The 22,192-nt window shown below is 38.8% G+C and overlaps 1 protein-coding gene across 1 annotated transcript in view; it reads left to right on the top strand.

The window, feature by feature from the left end:
• The window catches only part of LRIG2 (leucine rich repeats and immunoglobulin like domains 2), a 55,668-nt gene that overhangs the window by 1,996 nt on the left and 31,480 nt on the right, over nucleotides 1-22,192 (top strand). The window contains exons 2-8 of the mRNA XM_037736966.1: nucleotides 15,142-15,207; nucleotides 18,008-18,082; nucleotides 18,235-18,369; nucleotides 18,929-19,072; nucleotides 19,197-19,340; nucleotides 20,131-20,274; nucleotides 20,479-20,622. Coding sequence (XP_037592894.1) covers nucleotides 15,142-15,207; nucleotides 18,008-18,082; nucleotides 18,235-18,369; nucleotides 18,929-19,072; nucleotides 19,197-19,340; nucleotides 20,131-20,274; nucleotides 20,479-20,622 — 852 coding nt within the window. The remainder of the gene's footprint in view (nucleotides 1-15,141; nucleotides 15,208-18,007; nucleotides 18,083-18,234; nucleotides 18,370-18,928; nucleotides 19,073-19,196; nucleotides 19,341-20,130; nucleotides 20,275-20,478; nucleotides 20,623-22,192) is intronic.

Below are 22,192 nucleotides of genomic sequence, written 5' to 3'. Positions count from 1 at the left end.
ACTCGGGAGGCAAAAGAATTACTTGAACCTGGGAGGTGTTTATTTCAGTGAGCCGAGATCGCACCATTGCACTCCAGCCTGGACAACAGAGCAAGACTCCGTCTCAAAAAAAAAAAAGAGTCATCACTAAAAAAATAGCTTGAAGTACAATTAAAATATGAGGGTTTGCTTGGATTTTTATTGGAAATAGAATACAGATAAGAGGTCTGTGTTTCGGAGGTTGAGGTGTGTGTGTATATATATATATATATATATTTGCAAATAGGTTAGCATAGACAGGAAAGAAAGCTTCCTCCTGTAGTCATTGAGAAAATTAACATAACCAAATGTTTTAGTAAACAGAACTGCAGTGTAATAAGATGCTTTCTGTTTTATGGTAGTGACACCTGTAGCCAATTCTGGTTTTATTGACTCAAATTTAAAAATTCGTGTCAGTGTGCAGTATAGTCTGAGTTAAACCTAGCACAGCATCTTTGTTATGCAGCAAGCGCCTTTTTCTACGACATTCTTGACAGCTACCTGATTATAACAATAAATCCAGCACAATTTGACAAAACAACTTCATTTACTGTAATTGAAATGAATGTGGCCTAGTTTTTTTTTTTTTTTTTTTTTTTTGAGACGGAGTCTTGCTCTTATTGCCCAGGCTGGAGTGTAATGGTGGGACCTCAGCTCACTGCAACCCCCACCTCCTGTGTTCAAGTAATTCTCTTGTCTCAGCCTCCCAAGTAGCTGGGATTACAGGTATCTGCCACCATGCTCCAATAATTTTTTGTATTTTTAGTAGAGATGGGGTTTCACTATGTTGGCCCGGCTGGTCTTGAACTTCTGACGTCAAGTGATCCACCCACCTCAGCTTCTCAAAGTGCTGGGATTACAGGTGTGAGCCACCACATCTGGCCTGGCCTACTTTTTAATTTTTTTATTTTTTTGAGTCTCAATGCATCACCCAGGCTGTAGTGCAGTGGTTTGATCTCGGCACATTGCAGCCTCTGCCTCCCAGATTCCAGTGATTCTCCTGCCTCAGCCTCCCAGGTAGCTGGGATTACAGGCATGTGCCACTATGCCGTACTAATTTTTGTATGTTTAGTAGAGATGGGGTTTCACAATGTTGGCCAGGCTAGTCTCAAACTCTTGACCTCAGGTGATCTGCCTGCCTTAGCCTCCCAAAGTGCTAGGATTACAGGCATGAACCACCACGCCCGGCCATGGCCTGGCGGCCTACTTTTTTAAGATTCTCCAGGTAAACATTTAGAAGTAATTTCATGTATGATATATTTTTGTGTTAAGGTTTGATTTTTGTTTAATCAAGACCAATTGCCTAGGGCCAAGTGACATTCAGAATTTTTAATGTCCTATAATGAAATTGACATTTTCAGTTGAAGTGAAATGCCTTAGAGAGCAATTCTTTTGTAGAAATGTAATTGGATAGAAGTCTTACATTGGTAGAACTCTTAGAATATTAAAAGATAGGACTGTAAATTGAAAAATGAAACATTCTTTAGCAGTTGCTTTCAGCTATAAAACCACCAAGTACACTTGGGTTTCTTTATGTAATTTTGAGTGTTGAAAATACATGTAATGCTTTAAATATATTAGTGATTCAAACTCACATGTTCAAACTTGTTGCCATCAAAATGTGGACAAAACTCATTAATCCTGGTTTCTGCAAATCTATTCAGATACTGTCTTTATGCTTCCTTGTATGAGAAACTCTAGAATACTATTTGATCATTCAGAGGTTGAATGGATTCTCTGTGGGTGGATTCTCTGTATCACGTTGTTCTGATTACACACACATACACAGCATTGGAAGACTAGGTATATCAGTCAACTTATTGTTTTGCAAAGTGAGTGTGTTAGAACCTCTTTCCCCCAGTGATTTGTTGTCTTGGTCATTTCATGATAGTACCAAAACATTAAGAGGTGCGTATTTTTAGGGTTAAAGACTGTTCTATAGCTTATATAGATTTAGCTTTATGAAAAATTGGTAACCTTTTCCTTACTATTTTATTTCACTGTAGACTGCTAAATGAGTTTCCCACTTTCACTCAGGTTGGAGTGAAGTGGCATGATCTCAGCTCACTGCAACCTCTGCTGCCCCCCCCCCCACCCCGGGTTCAAGTGATTCTCCTGCCTCAGCGTCAGCTTCCCAAGTAGGGATTATAGGTGCCCTCCACCATGCCCGGATAATTTTTGTATTTTTAATGGAATGTATTTGTATTTTTAATGGGGTTCCGCCATGTTGGCCAGGCTGGTCTCGAACTCTAACCTCAGGTAATTGTCCCACTTCAGCCTCCCAAAGTGCTAGGATTACAGATATGAGCCACCATGCCTGCCAACTGCTAAAAATTTTATCATGGATCAATATTGGGAACCGCTGCTGACTTCTTTTATTTATTGGGTTAAAAATGTACTTAGCTACCTATACTTTTTTAGTTTTTTCTGTTTTCATTATAATTGTTTAAAGTTTGTTTACATTTGTTTCTTTATAATAGTTGTGAACATCCTAGCACTTTGGGAGGCGGAGGTGGGCAGATCACGAGGTCAAGAGATTGAGACCATACTGGCCAACATGGTGAAACCCCGTCTCTACTAAAAATACAGAAATTAGCTGGGTGTGGTGGTGTCTGCAGTCCCAGCTCCTCAGGAGGCTGAGGCAGGAGAATCCCTTGAACCTGGGAGGCAGAGGTTGCAGTGAGCCGAGATCAGGCCACTGCACTCCATCCTAGCAGCGGAGGGAGACTCCATCTCAAAAAAAAAAAAAAAAGTTGTGAACAGATTCGTTTTTTTTAGTGTACAGAGAAGACATAAGCTTATGTTGACTATCTCTAGGGAAGTCTTTCCATGTGTGACTTGAGCTTCAACCTCTGTAGCTATTTTAGTAACCCTAGCAAAATGTTTTCACTATTAACATGTGGATTTAGTTTTTTTTTTTTTTTTTTTTTTTTTTTTTTTTTTTGTTTTTTTTTTTTTTTTTTCTTCTTTTTTTTGAGATGGAGTCTCGATCTGTCACCAGGCTGGAATGTAGTGGCATGATCTCTGCTCACAGCAACCTCTGCCTTCCACATTCAGGCGATTCTCCTGCCTCAGCCTCCTGAGTAGCTGGGGCTACAGGTGCGCGCAACTATGCCCAACTAATTTTTGTTTTGTTTTTTTTTTTTCTTTTTAACTCTAGGCTCTCAGATATAATAATTTTTGTATTTTTAGTAGAGACTGTATTGGCCAGGCTGGTCTCAAACTCCTGACCTCGTGATCGGGCCACCTTGGCCTCCCAAAGTGCTAGGATTACAGGTGTGAGTCACTGTGCCCAGCCCTGGAAAACATTTTCAGGTTTTTGAAAGGTAGAGGAGTTGATTTGAGACCTTTTAAAGTTCATTCCAGTTTTCCTTTCTCTTTTTTTCTGAAAATGAAGTCTTCCAACCTTCTATTACATGTAGAGCATAAAAATTATGAAGAAAACTGTGAGAGGAGGCAATATTTTTGGCATAACTTTATAACTTGAAGTTGGCTAATCCAGCTGAAATATGAAAAGAATCTACTTTAATTGCTTTAAACCACAAGGTGGTAAATTGAAAATGAGCCCGTGACCTGCTACGGTGGGTCAGCTCCTTGGGAGGCTGAGACAGCCATATTGCTTGAGCCCAGGAGTTTAAGACTAGCCTGGACAACATGGCAAAACCCGCTCTTTAACAAAAAAAAAGTGCAAAAATTAGCCAGGTATGCTGGTACACAACTCTCGTCCCAGTTATTTGGGAGGCTGAGGTAGGAGGATTGCTTGAGCCTGGGAAGCAGAGGTTGCAGTGAACTGAAATCATGCCGCTGTATTCCAGCCTGGGAGACAGAGTGAGATTCTGTCTTTAAAAAAAAAGAAAGAAAGAAAACAAAAAGAAAATGAGCCCATTTAAAAAAGGTACAGATTAAGTTTCTCTTCTATCAGAGTCTCTCACATTTACCTCAGTTGTTATTTTTTTTAGTTCCTCTTTCTATTTTGAGTCTATGATGTTTTTCATAAAGCTTTTCACAGAAAAGTGGGATAGATGCTGGAGCTGTCTGTTGAATGGATTTAGCAACCTGGTTTACTCTTGTGATCAAGCCCAAGTAAGACTTCCTCTCTGGTGGCCTCTAGGCTTCCATAAGCAGGAATCAAGAGGAAACGCTTATTGTATGGATAATATCACCTCTCTGCAGGTCTGCAATCAAGAGTGAAGAAGAACCGTGCTTGTTCCTGGAAAGATTCTGCATCTCTTACTTCCCCCCCAATGCTTACAATTTCAACACAGACCAGTATCTGCCTTGAGACTTTGAGCACCAATCTCACTGTGTCTTTTAGTCTACATCAGTCTCAAGAAGCCCAGGACTTTTAGGTTATCTCTCTTCTAGAAGCATCCCTGATGCCCTGCTTGGCTTTCTTTTTGTCTTTAGCAGGTAGCATCATCTGACATGCTACATATTTTGTCTTCCTTTCAGTAGAATGTAAACCTCATATGGGCAAGGTTTTATTTTATTTTATTTTTTAAGACCAAGTCTTGGTTCATTGCCCAGGCGAGAGTGCAGTGGCGTGATTCTCCTGGCTAATTTTTGTATTTTTAGTAGAGACGGGGTTTCACCATATTGGCCAGGCTGGTCTCGAACACATGACCTCAGGTGCTCCGCCCACTGCAGCCTCCCAAAGCTGGGATTACAGGCGGGAGCCACCTCACCTGGCTTCCAGCCACCCATTTCTGAAGTTGAGATACTCCAAAACTATTATGGATGTTTCTCACATGATCTCATGTAATAGAAAGATTATCTATCTTTTTTAGACAATAGCAGAAACATCAGTTTGAGTTTGCAAAAGAAACACTTTAACTGGGAATTAGTGCCAAGTAAAAAAATTAAGTAAATAAAAGACCTTGTAAATTCCTAAAACAGATAGGGGATGAGGTGTGGGAAAAGCTGCTATGTTTCCAGAATCCAAAATACTTTGCCCCTGGCTTGCGTGCTACTGTTATAATGAACTGTTTCACTTTCAACAGTCATCTCAAAGCATACATGATGGTTTCACTGCATTAAGGATTTTAGCATATTTTATTTTCTTTTTCCTGGTATATCTGGGAAAGTGGTAAACAGAAGATGTGAGCCCACAAAATCTAGTGCAATCTTCAAGGCATTTTTGTTTGTTTATAAGATACCTGAACAAGAAAACCTGTAATAAGAGAGCCTTAATAAATCTAATACAGATCTGATACAGGTCTCTTGGGGTTGGTTGGTACACAGATATACCCTGGTGTATTAGTCTCTTACATTGCTGTATAGAATTAACTGAGACTGGGTAACTTATAAAGGAAAGAAGTTTCATTGGCTTACAGTTCTGTAGACTGTACAGAAGTGTGGCACTGGCCTCAGCTTGGCTTCCGGTGAGGCCTCAGGGAGCTTTTACTCAAGGCAAAAGGTGAAGCAGGAGTAGGCACTTCACGTGACAAAAGGAGGAGTGAGAGAGAGTCGTGTAGGGGAGGTGTCACATTATTTATTTATTTAGAGACATTCTCACTCTATTATTTATTTTTTTGAGACAGAGTCTCCTTCTGTTGCCCAGGCTGGAGTGCAGTGGCACGATCTTGGCTCACTGCAACCTCTGCCTCCCGGATTCAAATGATTCTCCTGCTTCAGCCTCCCAAGTAGCTGGGATTACAGGAACGCACCACCACACCTGGCTAATTTTTGTATTTTTAGTAGAGACGGGATTTTACCATGTTGGCCAGGCTTGCCTCGAACTCCTGACCTCAGGTGATCCACCTGCCTCAGCCTCCCAAAGTGCCGGGATTACAGGTGTGAGCCATCGTGCCCGGCCAGCTGCACACTTTTAAACCACCAGATCTCATGTGAACTCAGAACATCCTCTGGCCATCAGACTTTGGTTTATTAGATGGATTTCTGGACTGGTAATGTCTTTAGCCCCACCTGTTTATTAGACTGTTGCTTGGAGAGCTTTTACAAAATACCATTGTTTTGGCCTTACCCTGATGATTCTCTCGTTTGTTTGTTCTGGGGCAAGACTTAAGTATCAATATTTTAAAATCTTCCCTAGTGAGGCTAATGTGTAGCCATGATGGAGAACCACTGAACCATAAGTAATTGTTGCTTATTGAATGTTAGTTGAGGAAATCTGTGCTTTGCTTAATTCTTTAAAATTATTATCTACTTTGGAGGACCCGTTTATTTTTATAGAGATTAATGTCCTAATTTTATTTCATTATATTAAAAATGTTTTGCATTTTCTAATGTAAAACATACATAATCAGCACATGAGTGATCAAAGGATTACTTGTATATTAAGATAATCACTTGATTTCCTAATGCTAGAAAATACGTTTCCCTTATCTTTAGATCCATGACATTTTATATGCTTTATTCTTTAAAGGTTTTTCAGTCTTAATGGAAAACTGGCATTTAACCAGTTGAGAAAAGATCACGTCATATTAAGCAAAGGCTTAGCAAAACGTTTTTTTAAAAATACTCTGAAAGCATTCTTATGTCATATTTTCTATGCCAGAGAAAATGACTCAACATGTTTATTCTGTATTATTTCAGTCATGAAAAACATTACAATACTCTATCCAAATTATTGATTTCAAGTTTGGGAGAAAAACCTGAAGAACAGGATAGTTAATTGAGCTTTACTTTGTTGTAAACCAGCTTTTTAAGGTATTTGTATTCTTTTTTTTTTGAGACCAAGTCTTGCTCTGTTTCCCAGCCTGGAGTGGAGTGGCGCAATCTTGGCTCACTGCAACCTCCTCATCCTGGGTTCAAGCAATTCTCCTGCCTCAGCCTCCCGAGTAGCTGGGATTACAGGCGCCCGCCACCACGGCTGGCTAATTTTTGTATTTTTAGTAGAGACAGGGTTTCATTATGTTGGTCAGGCTGGTCTCAAACTCCTGACCTTGTGATCTGCCCACCTTGGCCTCCCAAACTGCTGGGATTACAGGCGTGAGCCACCTCACCCGGCCGATTAAACCTTCTTAACCAATAATATAAATGATAAGTTGTTTTATCTCAATTAACTTTTAAAAATCTTTAGAATGGGCCAGGCACAGTGGCTCATGCCTGTAGTCCCAGCACTTTGGGAGGCTGAGGCGGGTGGATCACCAGAGTTTGGGAGTTCAAGGCCAGTCTAGCTAACATGATGAAACCCCGTCTCTACTTAAAAAAAAAAATTAGCTGGGTGTGGTGATGGGCACCTGTAATCCCATCTCCTCCGGAGGCTGAGGCAGGAGAATCACTTGAACCCGGGAAGTAGAGATTTCAGTGAGCTGAGATCTCGCCACTGCACTCTGGTCTGGTGACAGAGTGAGACTTCATCTAAAAAAAAATTCTTTGCAGTAGCTTAATAATTATAAGATCTGATACAAAGATATGAACCAGAAAATGCTGGTACCTAAAAAATGCTCACTGATAGTGATGGAAAATGCCATTGCTTTCTGCATATTTTCATATATAAGCAGGAACCTTTGTTCCACTATTACTGAACTATTATTCTAAATGAGGGCAGGGAAGACAGATATTAAAAACATGGATAGGAGTGATATTCCATGATTTTGTACTTCTCACTGAAAAATTCAGCTCTGTTTATTTGAAATTTGAAGGCCAGACACTGGGTTCTAAAGTGGAATTTAGTATTTTATATATCAGTCCAAAAAAAAAAAAAAAAAGTCTAGTATATTTGTATTTTTCACTATCTTTCTGAGGTATCTTACTGATTAGGAAGACAAAAAAGAACATGGAGTTAATAAGTTTTTCTTGTTCCTTTTCAGGTGTCATAATTAACCTGATTTGGTCAATTTATGGTATTTTGAAAACATTCTGTAGGAAGAATTCTAACGTCAGAAAAGTAACAAAATTAAAATCTTATTTCTAGCTATGTGTGGTGGTTCATGCCTGTAATCCCAGTACTTTGGGACGCTGGATTGGAGGTAGGAGGATTGCTTGAGTCCAGGAGTTTGTAACCAGCCTAGGCAACATAACGAGACCCTGTCTCTACAAAAAATAAAAATTAGTTGGGTGCAGTCTCAGATGCCTGCAGTCCCAGGTATTTGGGAATTTGAGGTAGCAGAATTGTTTGAGCCCGGGGATTGCAGTGAGCCATGATCAAGCCACTGCACTCAGCCTGGGCAACAGAGTGAGACCCTGTCTCAAAAAATAAAATCTTATTTCCTAGTATATTAGGTTAAAGATATTTTTACCCATGGTAAACTTTTATTTTTGTTTTTGAGATGGAGTCTCGCTCTGTCATCCAGGCTGGAGTGCAGTGGCCTGATCTCAGCCCACTGAAACCGCTGCCTCCCAGGTTCAAGCAATTCTCCTGCCTCAGCCTCCCAAGTACCTAGGGTTATAGAAGTGTGCCACCACGCCAGCTAATTTTTGTATTTTCACTGTGTTGGCCAGGCTGGAGCCCATGGTAAACTATTAAAATGGTACAAAAACATTTAAAGTGGAACAATAACAGGTTCCTTCATCTCACTTAAATTTAACTGTTCTTTCCTGGGTTGCATCCAAAGTTTTACACACACATCTATCTTTTTTCCTTTTCTTTAAAAATATGTAAAACCATACTATGTGTATAACTCTCTATATTACTGTTTTTACTGACTGCGGAGAATTCCATTGTATAGGTCTTGCTTAACTGATTTAGCTGGTCTCATCTTGATAAGCCTATGGGTTTCTTTTTATGATTTTGTTATAACAGTAACTTCCTGGTAGATATCTTTTCGTAATTATAGGTAGATATGCAGAGTAGATTCTTTGAAATGGTGTCACGAGGTAATTCTAAAACATCAAATCTTGTGATATATATACACATACTGCAGTTATTTGACCAAATCTTGGGTGAACTGACTTGTTACTGGCATCTCTCATAAAATTGGAATTCAAAAGCAGTATTTAGATTACTACTTCAATAAATTAGGGGAGTAGTCCCAATTAATTAAGGTTTTATATATATATATATATTTCTTTTAATCTTCTAAGCAATTTGATACGGTTGGTACTAATACTCTTATTTTACTGTAGAAGAGACTAAAGTTTAGTTTCAGTGACTTGCCGAATGTCCCCAAACTGGGCATGCTAAGATTGTATTTTTAACTCACCACTGTACTAAGGAGGAGATTGTATTCTTAAATGTATCTGTTGAATTGATATTTTCTGTTTTTTTATTGTTGTTGTTACATTCCCTGGTGAAACAATATTTATAATTATTAATAACTCAAGGAAAGATAATGGAAGAAGATAAAACATGCCCCTTATTCTTGAAATGAATGTTTCTGTCTTCATATTACCTCTAACTTTTTTTCTCTTCTTTTTTGTTTTTTTTGGACACAGGGTCTTGCTCTGTCACCCAGGCTGGTGTCCATAGCTCACTGTAATCTCAAACTCCTGGGCTCAAGTGATCCTCCCCTCTCAGCCTCCCGAGTAGCTGGGACTACAGGTGTATGCCACCATGCCTACCCAAATTTTACTTTTTTTTTTTTGAGATGGCGTCTTGCCCTGTTGCCAGGCTGGAGTGCAGTGGCTCAATCTCGGCTCACTGCAACCTCCGCCTCCTGGGTTCAAGTGATTCTTTTGCCTCAGCCTCCCGAGTAGCTGGGACGACAGGTGCGTGCCACCACGCCTGGCTAATTTTTGTATTTTCAGTAGAAATGGGGTTTCACCATGTTGGCCAGGGTGGTCTTGATTTCTTGACCTCATGATCCGCCCACCTGAGCCTCCCAAAGTGCTGGGATTACAGTTGTGAGCCACCGTGCCCGGCTAAATTTTACTTTTTATTTTTTTCTTCATTTATTTATTTTTTTACTTTTATTTTTTATTGAAATGGGATCTTGCTATGTTGCCTAGGCTGGCCTTGAACTCCTGGCCTCAAGTGATCCTCCCACCTTGGTCTCCCAAAGTGCTGGGATTACAGGCATGCGCCACTGTCTCTGGCACCTCTGACTTTTAAAATGCACCTAAAAAGTATTGTATGATGTATTACAGATAAGCAGTGCAAATGAAGGATAGAAAGTTTAATTTGGAACAGCTTTATGCTTCAAGCGATAATAAAATTTTATTTATCCTGAAGACATTTACCCATTGTTTATCCAATATGGCTAGCCATTTCTAGTTCAACCACAAAGCAGAAATGCTTCCAGGAAGCATTTAGTCACAGAAGAGACTCTCAGATCTCATTTACTCCTAATTTAGATAGTTCAAACAGGCACTGGGATCTCCTAGCCTATGACAATTGATTAGAAACAAATTTTGAAAAAAGTTAAGTAGCCTGTTATAGAAAGGAAGATTGACAGTTCAGGAAGTGAGAGCTTTTAGCGTAAGGCTGTTAGTGGTAGAGGAAAAGCCAACTTACAAGAACAGACAATTTTCAGAGTTGTTTTAGAATTCTTGTGTTTAGTTCAGTTTACTCCAAGAATACTCAAGATCATCAGCATGTTAAATCACAATATGGTAATTGATTATAATACTAACCCTGAGTATTTTTATTTATTTATTTATTTTGAGACAGTTTCACCCTTGTTGCCCAGGCTGGAGTGCATGGCGCCATATTGGCTCACTGCATCTCCCCACATTCAAGCGATTCTCCAGTCTCAGCCTCTTGAGTAGCTGAGATTACAGGCACATGCCACCATGCCCGGCTAATTTTTTGTATTTTTTCTTTTTTTTTTTTTGAGTTGGAGTTTCTCTCTTGTTGCCCAGGCTGGAGTGCAATGGCACAATCTCTTCTCAGTGCAACCTCTGCCTCTTGGGTTCAAGCAATTCACCTGCCTCAGCCTCCCGAGTAGCTGGGATTACAGGCATGCACCACCACATCCAGCTAATTTTGTATTTTTAGTAGAGATGGGGTTTCTCAGGTTGGTGAGGCTGTTTTCGAACTCCTGACCTCAGGTGATCTGCCCGCCTCAGCCTCCCAAAGTGCTAGGATTACAGGTGTGAGCCACCATGCCAGCCGAGTATTATTTTTAAAACGAAATTATGCTAGGTACACTCTAACAAGACAAGGGTTTCCATTCACAAAAGGAAGTTTGAATTATTCTGGCTAAATGAAGCACTGTCATACCCAAAATATCAGACACAACATTTTCTTATCCTTTAACTTTTACAAAGGGCCTCTGTCAGACGTTTTGTTGCTGAAGTTCCTGGTTCAGCCTGTTATTGCTGCATATTCTTGAAAACAAAATTGTTGATGATTCAGATGTATAAGTGGGTGTGCAGAAGAAAACCCCTGTTTCTGTTGCTGTAGGACTTTGTTGCAATTAGTTTGCTGAACCTGATTTTTTCTTCTAACTGTTGTGATTGCTTTGTACATCCTATAAATAATTTACTCCTGATGGTACTAAATGACTACATTAATGGCACCTCTGGCTCCACACGATATCAAGGACATTAATAATTCATCATTTATTACAGCTACATCCCTGTAGATTAGCATGAGTGGGAACAGAGTTTACAACATCCTAACCTCAGGTGATCCACCTGCCTTGGCCTCCCAAAGTGCTGGGATTACAGGTGTGAGCCACTGCACCCGGCCCTGAAGTCTACATATTTTAGTCCTCTGTCTTTTGAGGGGTACTTTTAAAAAAAGAAATAGGAAAGGAGCAAGAGTGTGTCTGTGGACTCCTGTGTGCACACATCATTTTATTAAATTCCAGAGTGAAATTAGGTGTAAAAGCTAATTTAACCATTTGCAGTAAAGGAAAATAGTAGAATTGATGTTGAATTTCTTTACAATTTAGCATGACTGCACCTCTGACAATTGTTAAGTGTTGCTTTTGGAAAAAGAAAAAGGTTACTAAAGTTGACAATGCTTATAACCCTGGCACTTAGTCCAGTTCCTGGCACATGGTCCAATAAATGTTTATTGTATGAATGATCAGATCAATCCATATAATTCTAGTTAGGCATTTGATAACTTAAGACAGCTGTACTGATCCTGTAAGTTGCTTTCTATAATAGTACTGCTTTGGGAATATGTTTCAATTTACCTTTAGTATTTTTTAATCTCATTAAATATGGGCTTGTTTTAGAAGGGTCTAGAGAGCCTCATTATATAGGGTTCTGACCTATGAGGCTGTTTGAAAGCATATATCCTTTCAACAACATTACCTGGTACAGAGGTTGCAAAGTATTTCAGGTATCCTTTGGGTTGCATTGAAAAGCCCATAGGTTTTTCAAAAATAAGAGAAAATTACTTTTTCCCAAAACAGACACTGGACAGTTTTCACTAATATTGAATACTAAGTTTTGTTTTGTTTTGTGTTTTTTTTTCTTTTTTTTTCTTTTTTTGAGACAGTGTCTCACTCTGTCACCCAGGCTGGAGTGCAGTGGCATGATCTTGGCTCACTGCAACCTCCGCCTCCTGGGTTCAAGCAATTCTCCTGCCTCAGCCTCCCAAGTAGCTGGGACTACAGGCGCCCGCCACCACACCCAGATAATTTTTTTTTTTTCGTATTTTTAGTAGAGATGGGGTTTCACTATATTGGGCGGGCTGGTCTCGAACTCCTGACCTCGTGATCCACCTGCCTCAGCCTCCCAAAGTGCTGGGATTACAGGAATGAGCCACTGTGCCCAGTTTACTAAGTTATTTATAACGTCTAAATTGAGTTTAATTTTATTTCTTCAGATTTCCTTTTTTTTTTTTTTTGATTAATATTTTCTTTAAAAATAATTCTATGGGTCAATGCTTATTGACTTTCATAGGAGAACTCTAGTGGATGAATACAGTCAAGAGTTACATTGCCAGGAAGATTTAGGTTTGGGAAAGGCATTATGAACACTGTTATGATTAAAACGAAAGCCCTTAATCTGGAAGGGGAAAACTGCTAAGTTACAGTAGTCACAAGATACAGAATTAGATCATACTATGCTGGCTCTTCATTTGCCAGACCAACCAGCTTGGAGTAGAATATAGAATATCTAACTTAAATTAGAACAGTTGGATTTCTCCTTGAGTCAAAACACCACAAAACAACAACAAAAAACATCTTTTCACATATATTTTTATACAAGTGTATGTGTTTATTGCTTAGTAGCAAGTATGAATTGGATGAAGTATCTGAATGTGAGATTTTTATGTGTAATGAATTCATATTTTTATCTTATATTTTCTTACACCCTCCTCCATTCATGAGTGTCCTTGAGCTGATACCTTTTGCCAGACATCTTTGAATAAAGACTTTAGAACTGTTGTGGAAAAGTGATGGTTTAACACACAGCTTTAGTTATGTCATGGTGTAAATTAAGCTCTTAAATGAAAGTGGCTAGCGCAGATGGGCAGGCATGAATCTCGCTGAGAACAAATTGTTCTGCTGTGATTGAGACATTATTCAAACCTGCATGCATCTGTCAACTGCCTGTGGTGGCACAGTGAGATAAAGTGATCTGTAATGTTTCTCTAGTATGTCCCTGTGGCTAGCCATATTGAAACATATAGTACATCTTTTAGGCAGACAGCTTGGGTGGGCTGGATTCCACCTCAGCCTTGTAAAGATGCCAGAAGCGTCAAGGTGAATTTTTAGAGCCTATTTAACTATTTAGACTTGACTAACTTCAGTGAAATCTCTACTGTATCTAATAAAGTACTGGCTAGAAGTGAGATGGAATTTCAAATTTTTAACTTTTATTAGTTGTATGACCTTAGATTGACCAATTAGTAATCTTTCTGTGCCTGTTTTCATATTAGTAAAGTATTTGCCTCATAAGGTTGCTGTGTGGATTTAGTCAGTTAATATGTGTCAAGTGCATAGAAGAATGCGTGGCACTTAATAAATGCTAGTTATCAATGCCATCATCATTTTAATGTAATTTGGGGCAAGATTAATTGCCTTTTCCTAAAGGTGAATTGCTTTTTTTTTTTGGAGATACTGTCTTGCTTTGTCACCCAGGCTGGAGTACAGTAGTGCCATCGTGGCTCACTGCAACCTCTGCCTCAAGGGTTGAAGCCATTCTCCTGCCTCAGCCTCCTGAGTAGCTGGGATTACAGGTGTGTATCACCACTTTTTTGTATTTTTAGTAGAGACAGGTTTCACCATGTTGGCCAGGCTGGTCTTGAACTCCTGACCTCAGGTGTTCCACCTGCCTTGGACTCTTAAAGTGCTGGGATTACAGGTGTGAGTCACCATGCCTGGCCCCCCCCCCTTTTTTCTTTTTAAAGGAAGACCACATCCCTACCCTATCATGGATGTGGTCAACTTCAGTTTTAATACAGAAGCTTACCATCTTGACTTGTGAAATGTATCTTCAAATGTACTTACAGTTAGGATACAATACATAATCACTGCAGGGAAGAAAGATACTCTTTAAATACTGCTATGGAATGATCTAAGATGTATTATTGAATGAAAAAAGCAAGGGGCAAAGTAATGTGTAAATTGTTCTATCATTTTTGTAAAAATTTGCTGTACATGCATATATCCAGAAGTCTACACAAGAAATGGCATATTTTCATTTGTTGTTATTGGAAAGGGGAATTGGGTGGCCGGAGACAAAAGCAGAAGACTTTTTACTGTATACTCGTACACTTTTTGGTTATTGGACCATGTGAATGTGTTCCCAAACTCAGAAGCTACACACACACACACACACACACACACACACACACACACACACACACACAAAGAAAAATAGGCATTTTGAAATTTAGATAAATTTTTATTCATCCTTTATGAACATTCTTGTTTGTCTATACTAATATTCACATTTAAGAGGGCTTTTATTTTTATTTTTTTGTTAAAAATTTTTTTTTCGAGTTGGAGTCTTGCTCTGTCACCCGGGCTGGAGTGCAGTGGTACAGTCTCGGCTCACAGCAACCTCCACCTTCCCGGTTCAAGCAGTTCTGCTGTCTCAGCCTCCCGAGGAGCTGGGATTACAGGTGTGTGCCACCACACCTGGCTAATGTTTGTATTTTTAGTAGAGATGGGGTTTTACCATGTTTGCCAGGCGAGTCTTGAACTCCTGACCACAAGTGACCCGTCCGCCTCAGCCTTTCAAAGTGTTGGGATTACAGGCATGAGCCACCATGCCTGGCCAAGAGGACTTTTAGTGTTTCTATTTAGTTTTTTTTTTCTTTAGGCCTACTTTCCAACACTATACTAAGAATGATATTTTGTCCTCTTTCAGGGATTTGAGTCATAATCGGTTGTCTAACTGGAACATCAGCTTGGAATCACAAACGTTACAGGAAGTGTAAGTTATTTTTGTTTATTTAAAGTTATGTTAAATTCCTTAGGGAATTTAATAAATTGTGACTTGAGGGCAACGTTCAATCCAGAGATGCCGTAAAAAAATTGAAGGAAAAATTAATTAAAAGAAATTATTTAAAAACCTAAAATGTTGTCTTTGTTATTATCACAGATTCTCTTGGCATTGGTTTGGTGATGTCAAGTTGGAGGCTGTGGGGAAATATTTTACTTTCCTGGGGCTAAAAGTAAGATTTACCTGTCTTCAGAGTAAATATGTTTTGATTTTGGCCAAGTTTTCAGCCTGTTGTATAAACCCCCCCACCCTTTTTTTTTTTTTTTTTTTTTTTTAAAATGAAGTTTCGCTCTTGTGGCCCAGGCTGGAGTCCAGTGGCTGGATCTTGGCTCACTGAAACCTCCGCCTCTTGTGTTCAAGCGATTCTCCTGCCTCAACTTCCAGAGTAGCTAGGATTACAGGTGCCTGCCACCACACCAGCTAATTTTTGTGTTTTTGATAGAGACAGGGTTTTACCAGGTTGGCCAGGTTGGTCTCGAACTCCTGACCTCAGGTGATCTGCCCACCTTGGCCTCCCAAAGTGCTGGAATTACAGGCATGAGCCACTGCACCTGGCCTGTATAACCTTTTAAAATGTCTTGACATGTTATCTAAGATTGGGAGCATCGTGTCTAAAGTAGATTTATATGAAATAGAGTATTCTCGATATCATTTGAGAATGTGATGGTTGATATAATTCAATTTTTCTCTTAACTGAAGTTTTTCCTTTAATACTGAGATATATTATGTAATTTTGGAGGGAGTTTTCTAAGATATTATTAATATTAGTTTTTGCATTGTTAACATTCCTAGAGGCACAACTGTTAAGGTATATAGGCCTATTCGCCTCTACACTTAACACCCTCGGAACCCTGAGATTTACTTTCCTTTTTTTTTTCTTTTGAGACAGTCTTGCTCTTGTTGCCTAGGATGGAGTGCAATGGCACGATCTTGGCTCACTGCAACATTGGCCTCCCAGGTTCAAGTGATTCTCCTACCTCAGCCCCCTGAGTAGCTGGGATTATAGGCACCCGCTACCATGCCCAGCTAATTTTTTGTATTTTATTAAAGATCAGGTTTCACTCTGTTGGCCAGGCTGGTCTGGAACTCCTGACCTCAGGTGATCCGCCCGCCTCAGCCTCCCAAAGTGGCTGTGATTACAGGCGTGAACCACAGAGCCCAGCTGAGATTTACTTTTCTTTTTAATTCTTTGCTGACAGGGGTAACTTCTTCATGCTCATTGGTCTCTGCATTCTCTCCTCCTGGCTCCAGATTTATTGCTTCTAAAATGTTGTGGGTGAATATACAGTTGACAAGTTAGTTAGCTGAAAGAGTAGGCACTGAGGAAAGGCCTGAAAATGCTTTAGTGGGAAGTGCATGACCTTTATTGCATGAACTTTGTAACTTTGGTTGGTTTTCAGGGGAGGCAGAGGTTGTAGTTTCCAACCAAAGTTACAAAGTCCATGCAATAAACATCTTTACTTCTAGTTTCTTTTCTGTATTCTAGATTGAGGTTGTTCAGTAATTAAAATCCAGATTAATGTAATGTGATTGTATAAGATTTACTACTAAAACCTTTGAGACGATCTGTTTAAAAGGCTGCTGGGATCAGATGCAACATGTTATGTTACCTGTAAAACTAGTCATAGATTCCATATCTGGGTGGGCTGATAAATTTCATCTGTGGTCTCAAGTAACACTCTCTAACTTTGTATAGCTTTAGAAAAAATATATATACATTTGTATGTGTATGTTTATGTATATTTAGAGAAAGAGATCTGGATGGACTGATTATGCCTTCTTTGTTTAATGACTCAGATCAGCTGTCATAAACCCAACTTATTCAAAGAACTTTGCTTGAGCTAACAATATTTAATGTGCAAAATACTTCATAATCTTTCTGATATTAGTATCAGTAGTAGATCAACACTATAAAAACACATTTCTTGGCTTGGCGTAGTGACTCATGCCTGTAATCCCAGCACTTTGGGAGGCTGAGGTGGGCAGATCACCTGAGGTCACGAGTTTGAAACCAGCTTGGCCAACATGGTAAAACCCTGTCTCTACTGAAAATACAAAATTGGCTGAATGTGGTGGCGCATGCCTGTAGTCCCAGATACTCAGGAGGCTGAGGCAGGAGAATTACTTGAACTTGGGAGGCAGTGGTTGCAGTGAGCCTAGATTGCACCATTGCACTCCAGCCTGGGCAAAAAGAATGAAACTCTGTCTCCAAAAGAAAAAAAGAAAAGAAAATACATTTCTCATTAAAACCTCTAATTTCTCAAGAAATACATTTTTATTTTATTTTATTTATTTTTGAGAGGGAGTTTTGCGCTTATAGCCCAGGCTGGAGTGCAATGGTGTGATCTCAGCTCACTGTAACCTCCACCTCCTAGGTTCAAGCGATTCTCCTGCCTCAGCCTCCCAAGTAGCTGGGAGGTTTCTCGTTTCTGGTTTCACCACGCCCAGCTAATTTTGTACTTTTAGAGAGATGGGGTTTCTCCATGTTGATCAGGCTGGTCTCAAACTCCTGACCTCAGGAGATCTGCCCGCCTCGGCCTCCCAAATTGCTGGGATTACAGGCATGAACCAGCGTACCCAGCCATTTTTATTTTAGTCTAAGTCATTCTGAATCGCAAGTCTTTTTCAAATTTGGCACCTATTCTGAAGAATATGTATTAGCCAGAAGGTAGAATTCAAGAAGTAATATTTCCCTCACTAAACATTTAAATCTGTTTTTCCTCTTGCCTAGGAAAATGAATTACAATGAACTAACAGAAATCCCATATTTTGGAGAACCAACATCTAATATTACTCTACTTTCATTGTAAGTTAAGAAGTTTTGAGATCTTTTACTTAAATTATGAACAGTAAACAGTCTTTTTTTAAAGTACATATATTGTTGACTCTGATTATTTAACATTCTTATGGCCTGGGTGGATTAGTGGCAGCAGCCTCAATATAATCTTTGTTTTATAGAATCCATAATATAATCCCAGAAATAAATGCACAGGCGCTTCAGTTTTATCCTGCCCTGGAGAGTTTAGACCTCAGCTCAAATATAATATCAGAAATCAAGACATCTTCATTTCCTCGCATGCAGCTTAAATACTTGTAAGTAACATAGATTAGATTTACTTTAAAGCCCATGTTTTTAATTCATCAGTACCTATCTTTTAAAAAATATTTGGTTAATTATTTTGCTTTTGATATGCATATGTGAAACAAACCTAGGGCTGGTGTATTGGCTTTGCCCACTCATCCCACAAACCCCCAAAAGAAAGAATTGCACTATTGTCAGAAAATATTGGCAGATGTCCAGGGTAATTTTTGAGATTCAGTTTTGTTTTTTTTTAAAACCAAGTTTTCTAAAAGGTAAAATAGAGATTTGTTAAACGATGGCTTACCATATATAATGATGATAATTAGCATGTATGCCAGTGTTTTCCAGTTTACAAAGCATATTCATACATGCTGTTTTGTAACAACTTAAATGAAGTAGATAGCCTTCTAATTTTGTAGATGAAGAAACAAAGCAGTTAAATGATTTGTAAAGTTGTGGATAGTCATTAAGCGATAAAGCTGGGGGCTCAGACATAGATATTTGGCAGCTTTCTGGTGGTAGAATTTTTTATTTTACTAAATTTTTTCTTTTGCTGTTATCTTATTTTAGGAATTTAAGTAATAACAGGATAACCACCTTGGAGGCTGGTTGCTTTGATAATTTATCGAGTTCTTTATTAGTGGTAAAGTTAAATCGTAACCGAATTAGCATGATTCCACCGAAGATCTTCAAGCTGCCTCACCTCCAATTCTTGTGAGTAGCAAAATAGATGGATTATAAGAAGATAGTTTTTTCTTACAGGGTCTTTTTCTTTTTAATTACTGTTAGAGCATTTCAGCAAACCAGTTTCCTGACTATAAAACTGTTTTTGTTAAAGGGAACTTAAAAGAAACAGAATTAAAATTGTGGAAGGTCTTACATTCCAAGGGCTTGACTCCTTAAGATCTTTGAAAATGCAGCGGAATGGAATTAGCAAACTTAAGGATGGAGCATTTTTTGGCTTGAATAACATGGAAGAACTGTAAGTACTTGGGACTAGAAGTGATTATTAGGAAAGAAGTCTGTCTGGGACTTTTTTTTTTCTTTTCTTTTTTTTTTTTGAGACAGTCTGGCTCCATTGCCCAGGCTGGAGTGCAGTGGTGCAATCTTTGCTCACTGCAACCTCCGCCACCCAGGTTCAAGCGATTCTCCCGCCTCAGCCTCATGAGTAGTTCGGATTACAGGCATACGCACTACGAGCAGCTGATTTTTGTATTTTTAGTAGAGACAGGGTTTCCTCATGTTGGTCAGGCTGGTCTCGAACTCCTGACCTTCCAAAGTGCTGGAATTATAGGCATGAGCCACCACGCTTCTGCCTGTCTGAGCTTTTCAATGCCAAATAGCTAGGACAGTTGTTCTGATTATACAGAGATAAGTTAATTCTTTTCCTGCTGACTGATGTGAAATAAGTATACACAAAACCTTTAAAGTTTTGCTGGCTAACTGATAATTTTTCAAATAATTCTTACAAACTTCTCATCTAAAAAGTTTATATTCTCTTAATGTTTTGGCTAATGAAAATTACAGAATTTATCCAAACAGGTATACTATAGCACTTGGCCTGCTGGTTTTGTACAGCTGATATTTTTGACAGTCTTACTACCTTTTAGCACTAAATCTTAAGTAAGTTACACATTTTTATTGAATAGAATTGGTCAGCTCAGTTGGGTTAAACAAAGATATATGCTTCTCTGGGAAAAACTTAAGATTTAAAACTATAATTATTGAACTGCCTTGTTTTGGAATGTATTTTCTTCTCTTTAATTCTGCAGAGAACTGGAACACAATAACCTTACACGAGTGAACAAGGGGTGGTTGTATGGCTTGCGAATGTTACAACAGCTTTATGTGAGCCAAAATGCTATTGAAAGAATCAGCCCTGATGCATGGGAGTTCTGCCAAAGACTATCTGAACTGTAAGTGTTGGATAGCATTTCAGTCAAGGCTGTGAGACTAGAGCAGATTGGAATAAATCATTCCCATGGCCAGTAATGAGATGTAGCATCCCTCTTGACTAGAAATTTGTAGAAAGCTCTAAATTTACCATGTAGATATAATAAGAATTTTCAGTTGAACCAAAATACAGTGAATTCCTTACTTTCCATATTTCCCTTTTTCAGTGATTTGTCCTATAACCAGCTGACCCACCTGGATGAATCTGCCTTTGTTGGTCTGAGCTTATTGGAGAGATTGAATTTAGGAGACAACAGAGTCACTCATATTGCTGATGGTGTATTTAGGTTTCTTTCTAATCTTCAGACATTGTAAGTATATCCATTCTCTTTTTTGGTTGTTGCTACTGATTTTTTTAGCACAATATTGCTACTGATTTTTTTTAGCACAATAAAGCAAATTAATTAAAACAACTAATCAGTCTGCAAATTATGTATGCTAATATTTTGTGGTTCTTCTGTTCTATGCCTCGGAGCAAGACAGTCTTACTTGTCTCCATCCTCATAAAAATCCCAAGCCTGTAGTAGTCAATTCAGTTCACAGTTTAATTCTGAGTGAATCCCCTAAACCCCAAAGCGTGTCTTATTGTGTTAGTTGCTATGGAATAAAACACAGTTGCTAGTGTCAGGAATGCAGTCATTTTCTTGTTCCTTTGACCTTGACAATACACCAGAACTACTAGTTCTCATTCAGAAGGATGCAGGATGTGTAGTGGGAACTGCCGTGGTAGGATACCAGTTCACTGTTACTGGTTTGCTACCTGACTTTGGACAAAAGAAACTGTTATTTGATATGTGGCAGGTGTTTTCAAATAGTAGGATAATACTGCTTTTTTCCATATTAGGATGCTGAGGTTCAGAGAAATTTAAATGATTTGCTCAAAGTCACATAGCTTATAAATGTTGGGCCTGAATCAGAACCCAGGTCTGTTTGATGCTAAAGCTCATGTCCATTTTATCATACCATCAGAGAAACAAAATCACTTAGCTTTTCCTGGGCATCATTTTTTTTTCTCTTTCTTTCTTTCTTTCTTTTTTTTTTTTATAAAGATGGGGTTTCACTATGTTGGTAAGGCTGGTCTTGAACTCCCGACCTTAGGTGATCCGCCCGCCTTGGCTTCCAAAGTGCTTGGATTACAGGTGTAAGCCACTACGCCCAGCCTTTTTTTTCTCTTTTCCTACAGTGAAGGAAGGATATAGGATTAGATGGTTGCTAAAGGCAATTTCAACTGTACATTTTTGTGGTTCTGTAAGTTATTCAATTTACAGAATGTAAGAATGTGTTTTTATGAACTTTATATACATATATATCTAATTTTGGAATATTTTATTAAATGAAGAGGCATTTTATGAAATATAGTAATCTCAAACACAGGGCAGAATAAAACAAAATTAGTAGAATTTGTAGATTCTTAAGTTTCCTGAATAGGGGACTTGGTGTTCATTAGGTTTCAAGTTGAAATGATTCAGAGAAGAGGCAGGTTCCCAACTTGGAGACCAACCATCAGTGAGAGGGAAAACATGATAATTTTGTGAAGGTTATATACATGCACAGGTGTGTATTTGATTTTCTTTTTTTAACTTCCTTTAGATTTGGCCTTGAAAAATTTACAGCAATTGTATTTTTTCTTATGTTATCAGAAGTGAAACTAGATCAATGCAAACACAGAAACTTAGATGAAGCTGCAGCCTTTTGGCAGTTGAAGGGATGGCAAACAGGTTATTTGAGTATACCTCTGATTTTTACTTTTAGAATTAAAGTTTAGGAAAGTAATAGCAGAAGTAAATTGTTGTGTAATGCCACAGAGATTGTTAAGGCAGAGTTAGGATCAAATCTGGGAAATTCTGGCTTTAGCCTCTTACCAGGGTAGATATAGTTTTT

This window comes from Cebus imitator, unplaced genomic scaffold (assembly GCF_001604975.1).
Source record: "Cebus imitator isolate Cc_AM_T3 unplaced genomic scaffold, Cebus_imitator-1.0 Scaffold32, whole genome shotgun sequence".
Lineage (NCBI taxonomy): Eukaryota > Metazoa > Chordata > Mammalia > Primates > Cebidae > Cebus > Cebus imitator.
This window is presented reverse-complemented; position numbering and strand designations above follow the sequence as displayed.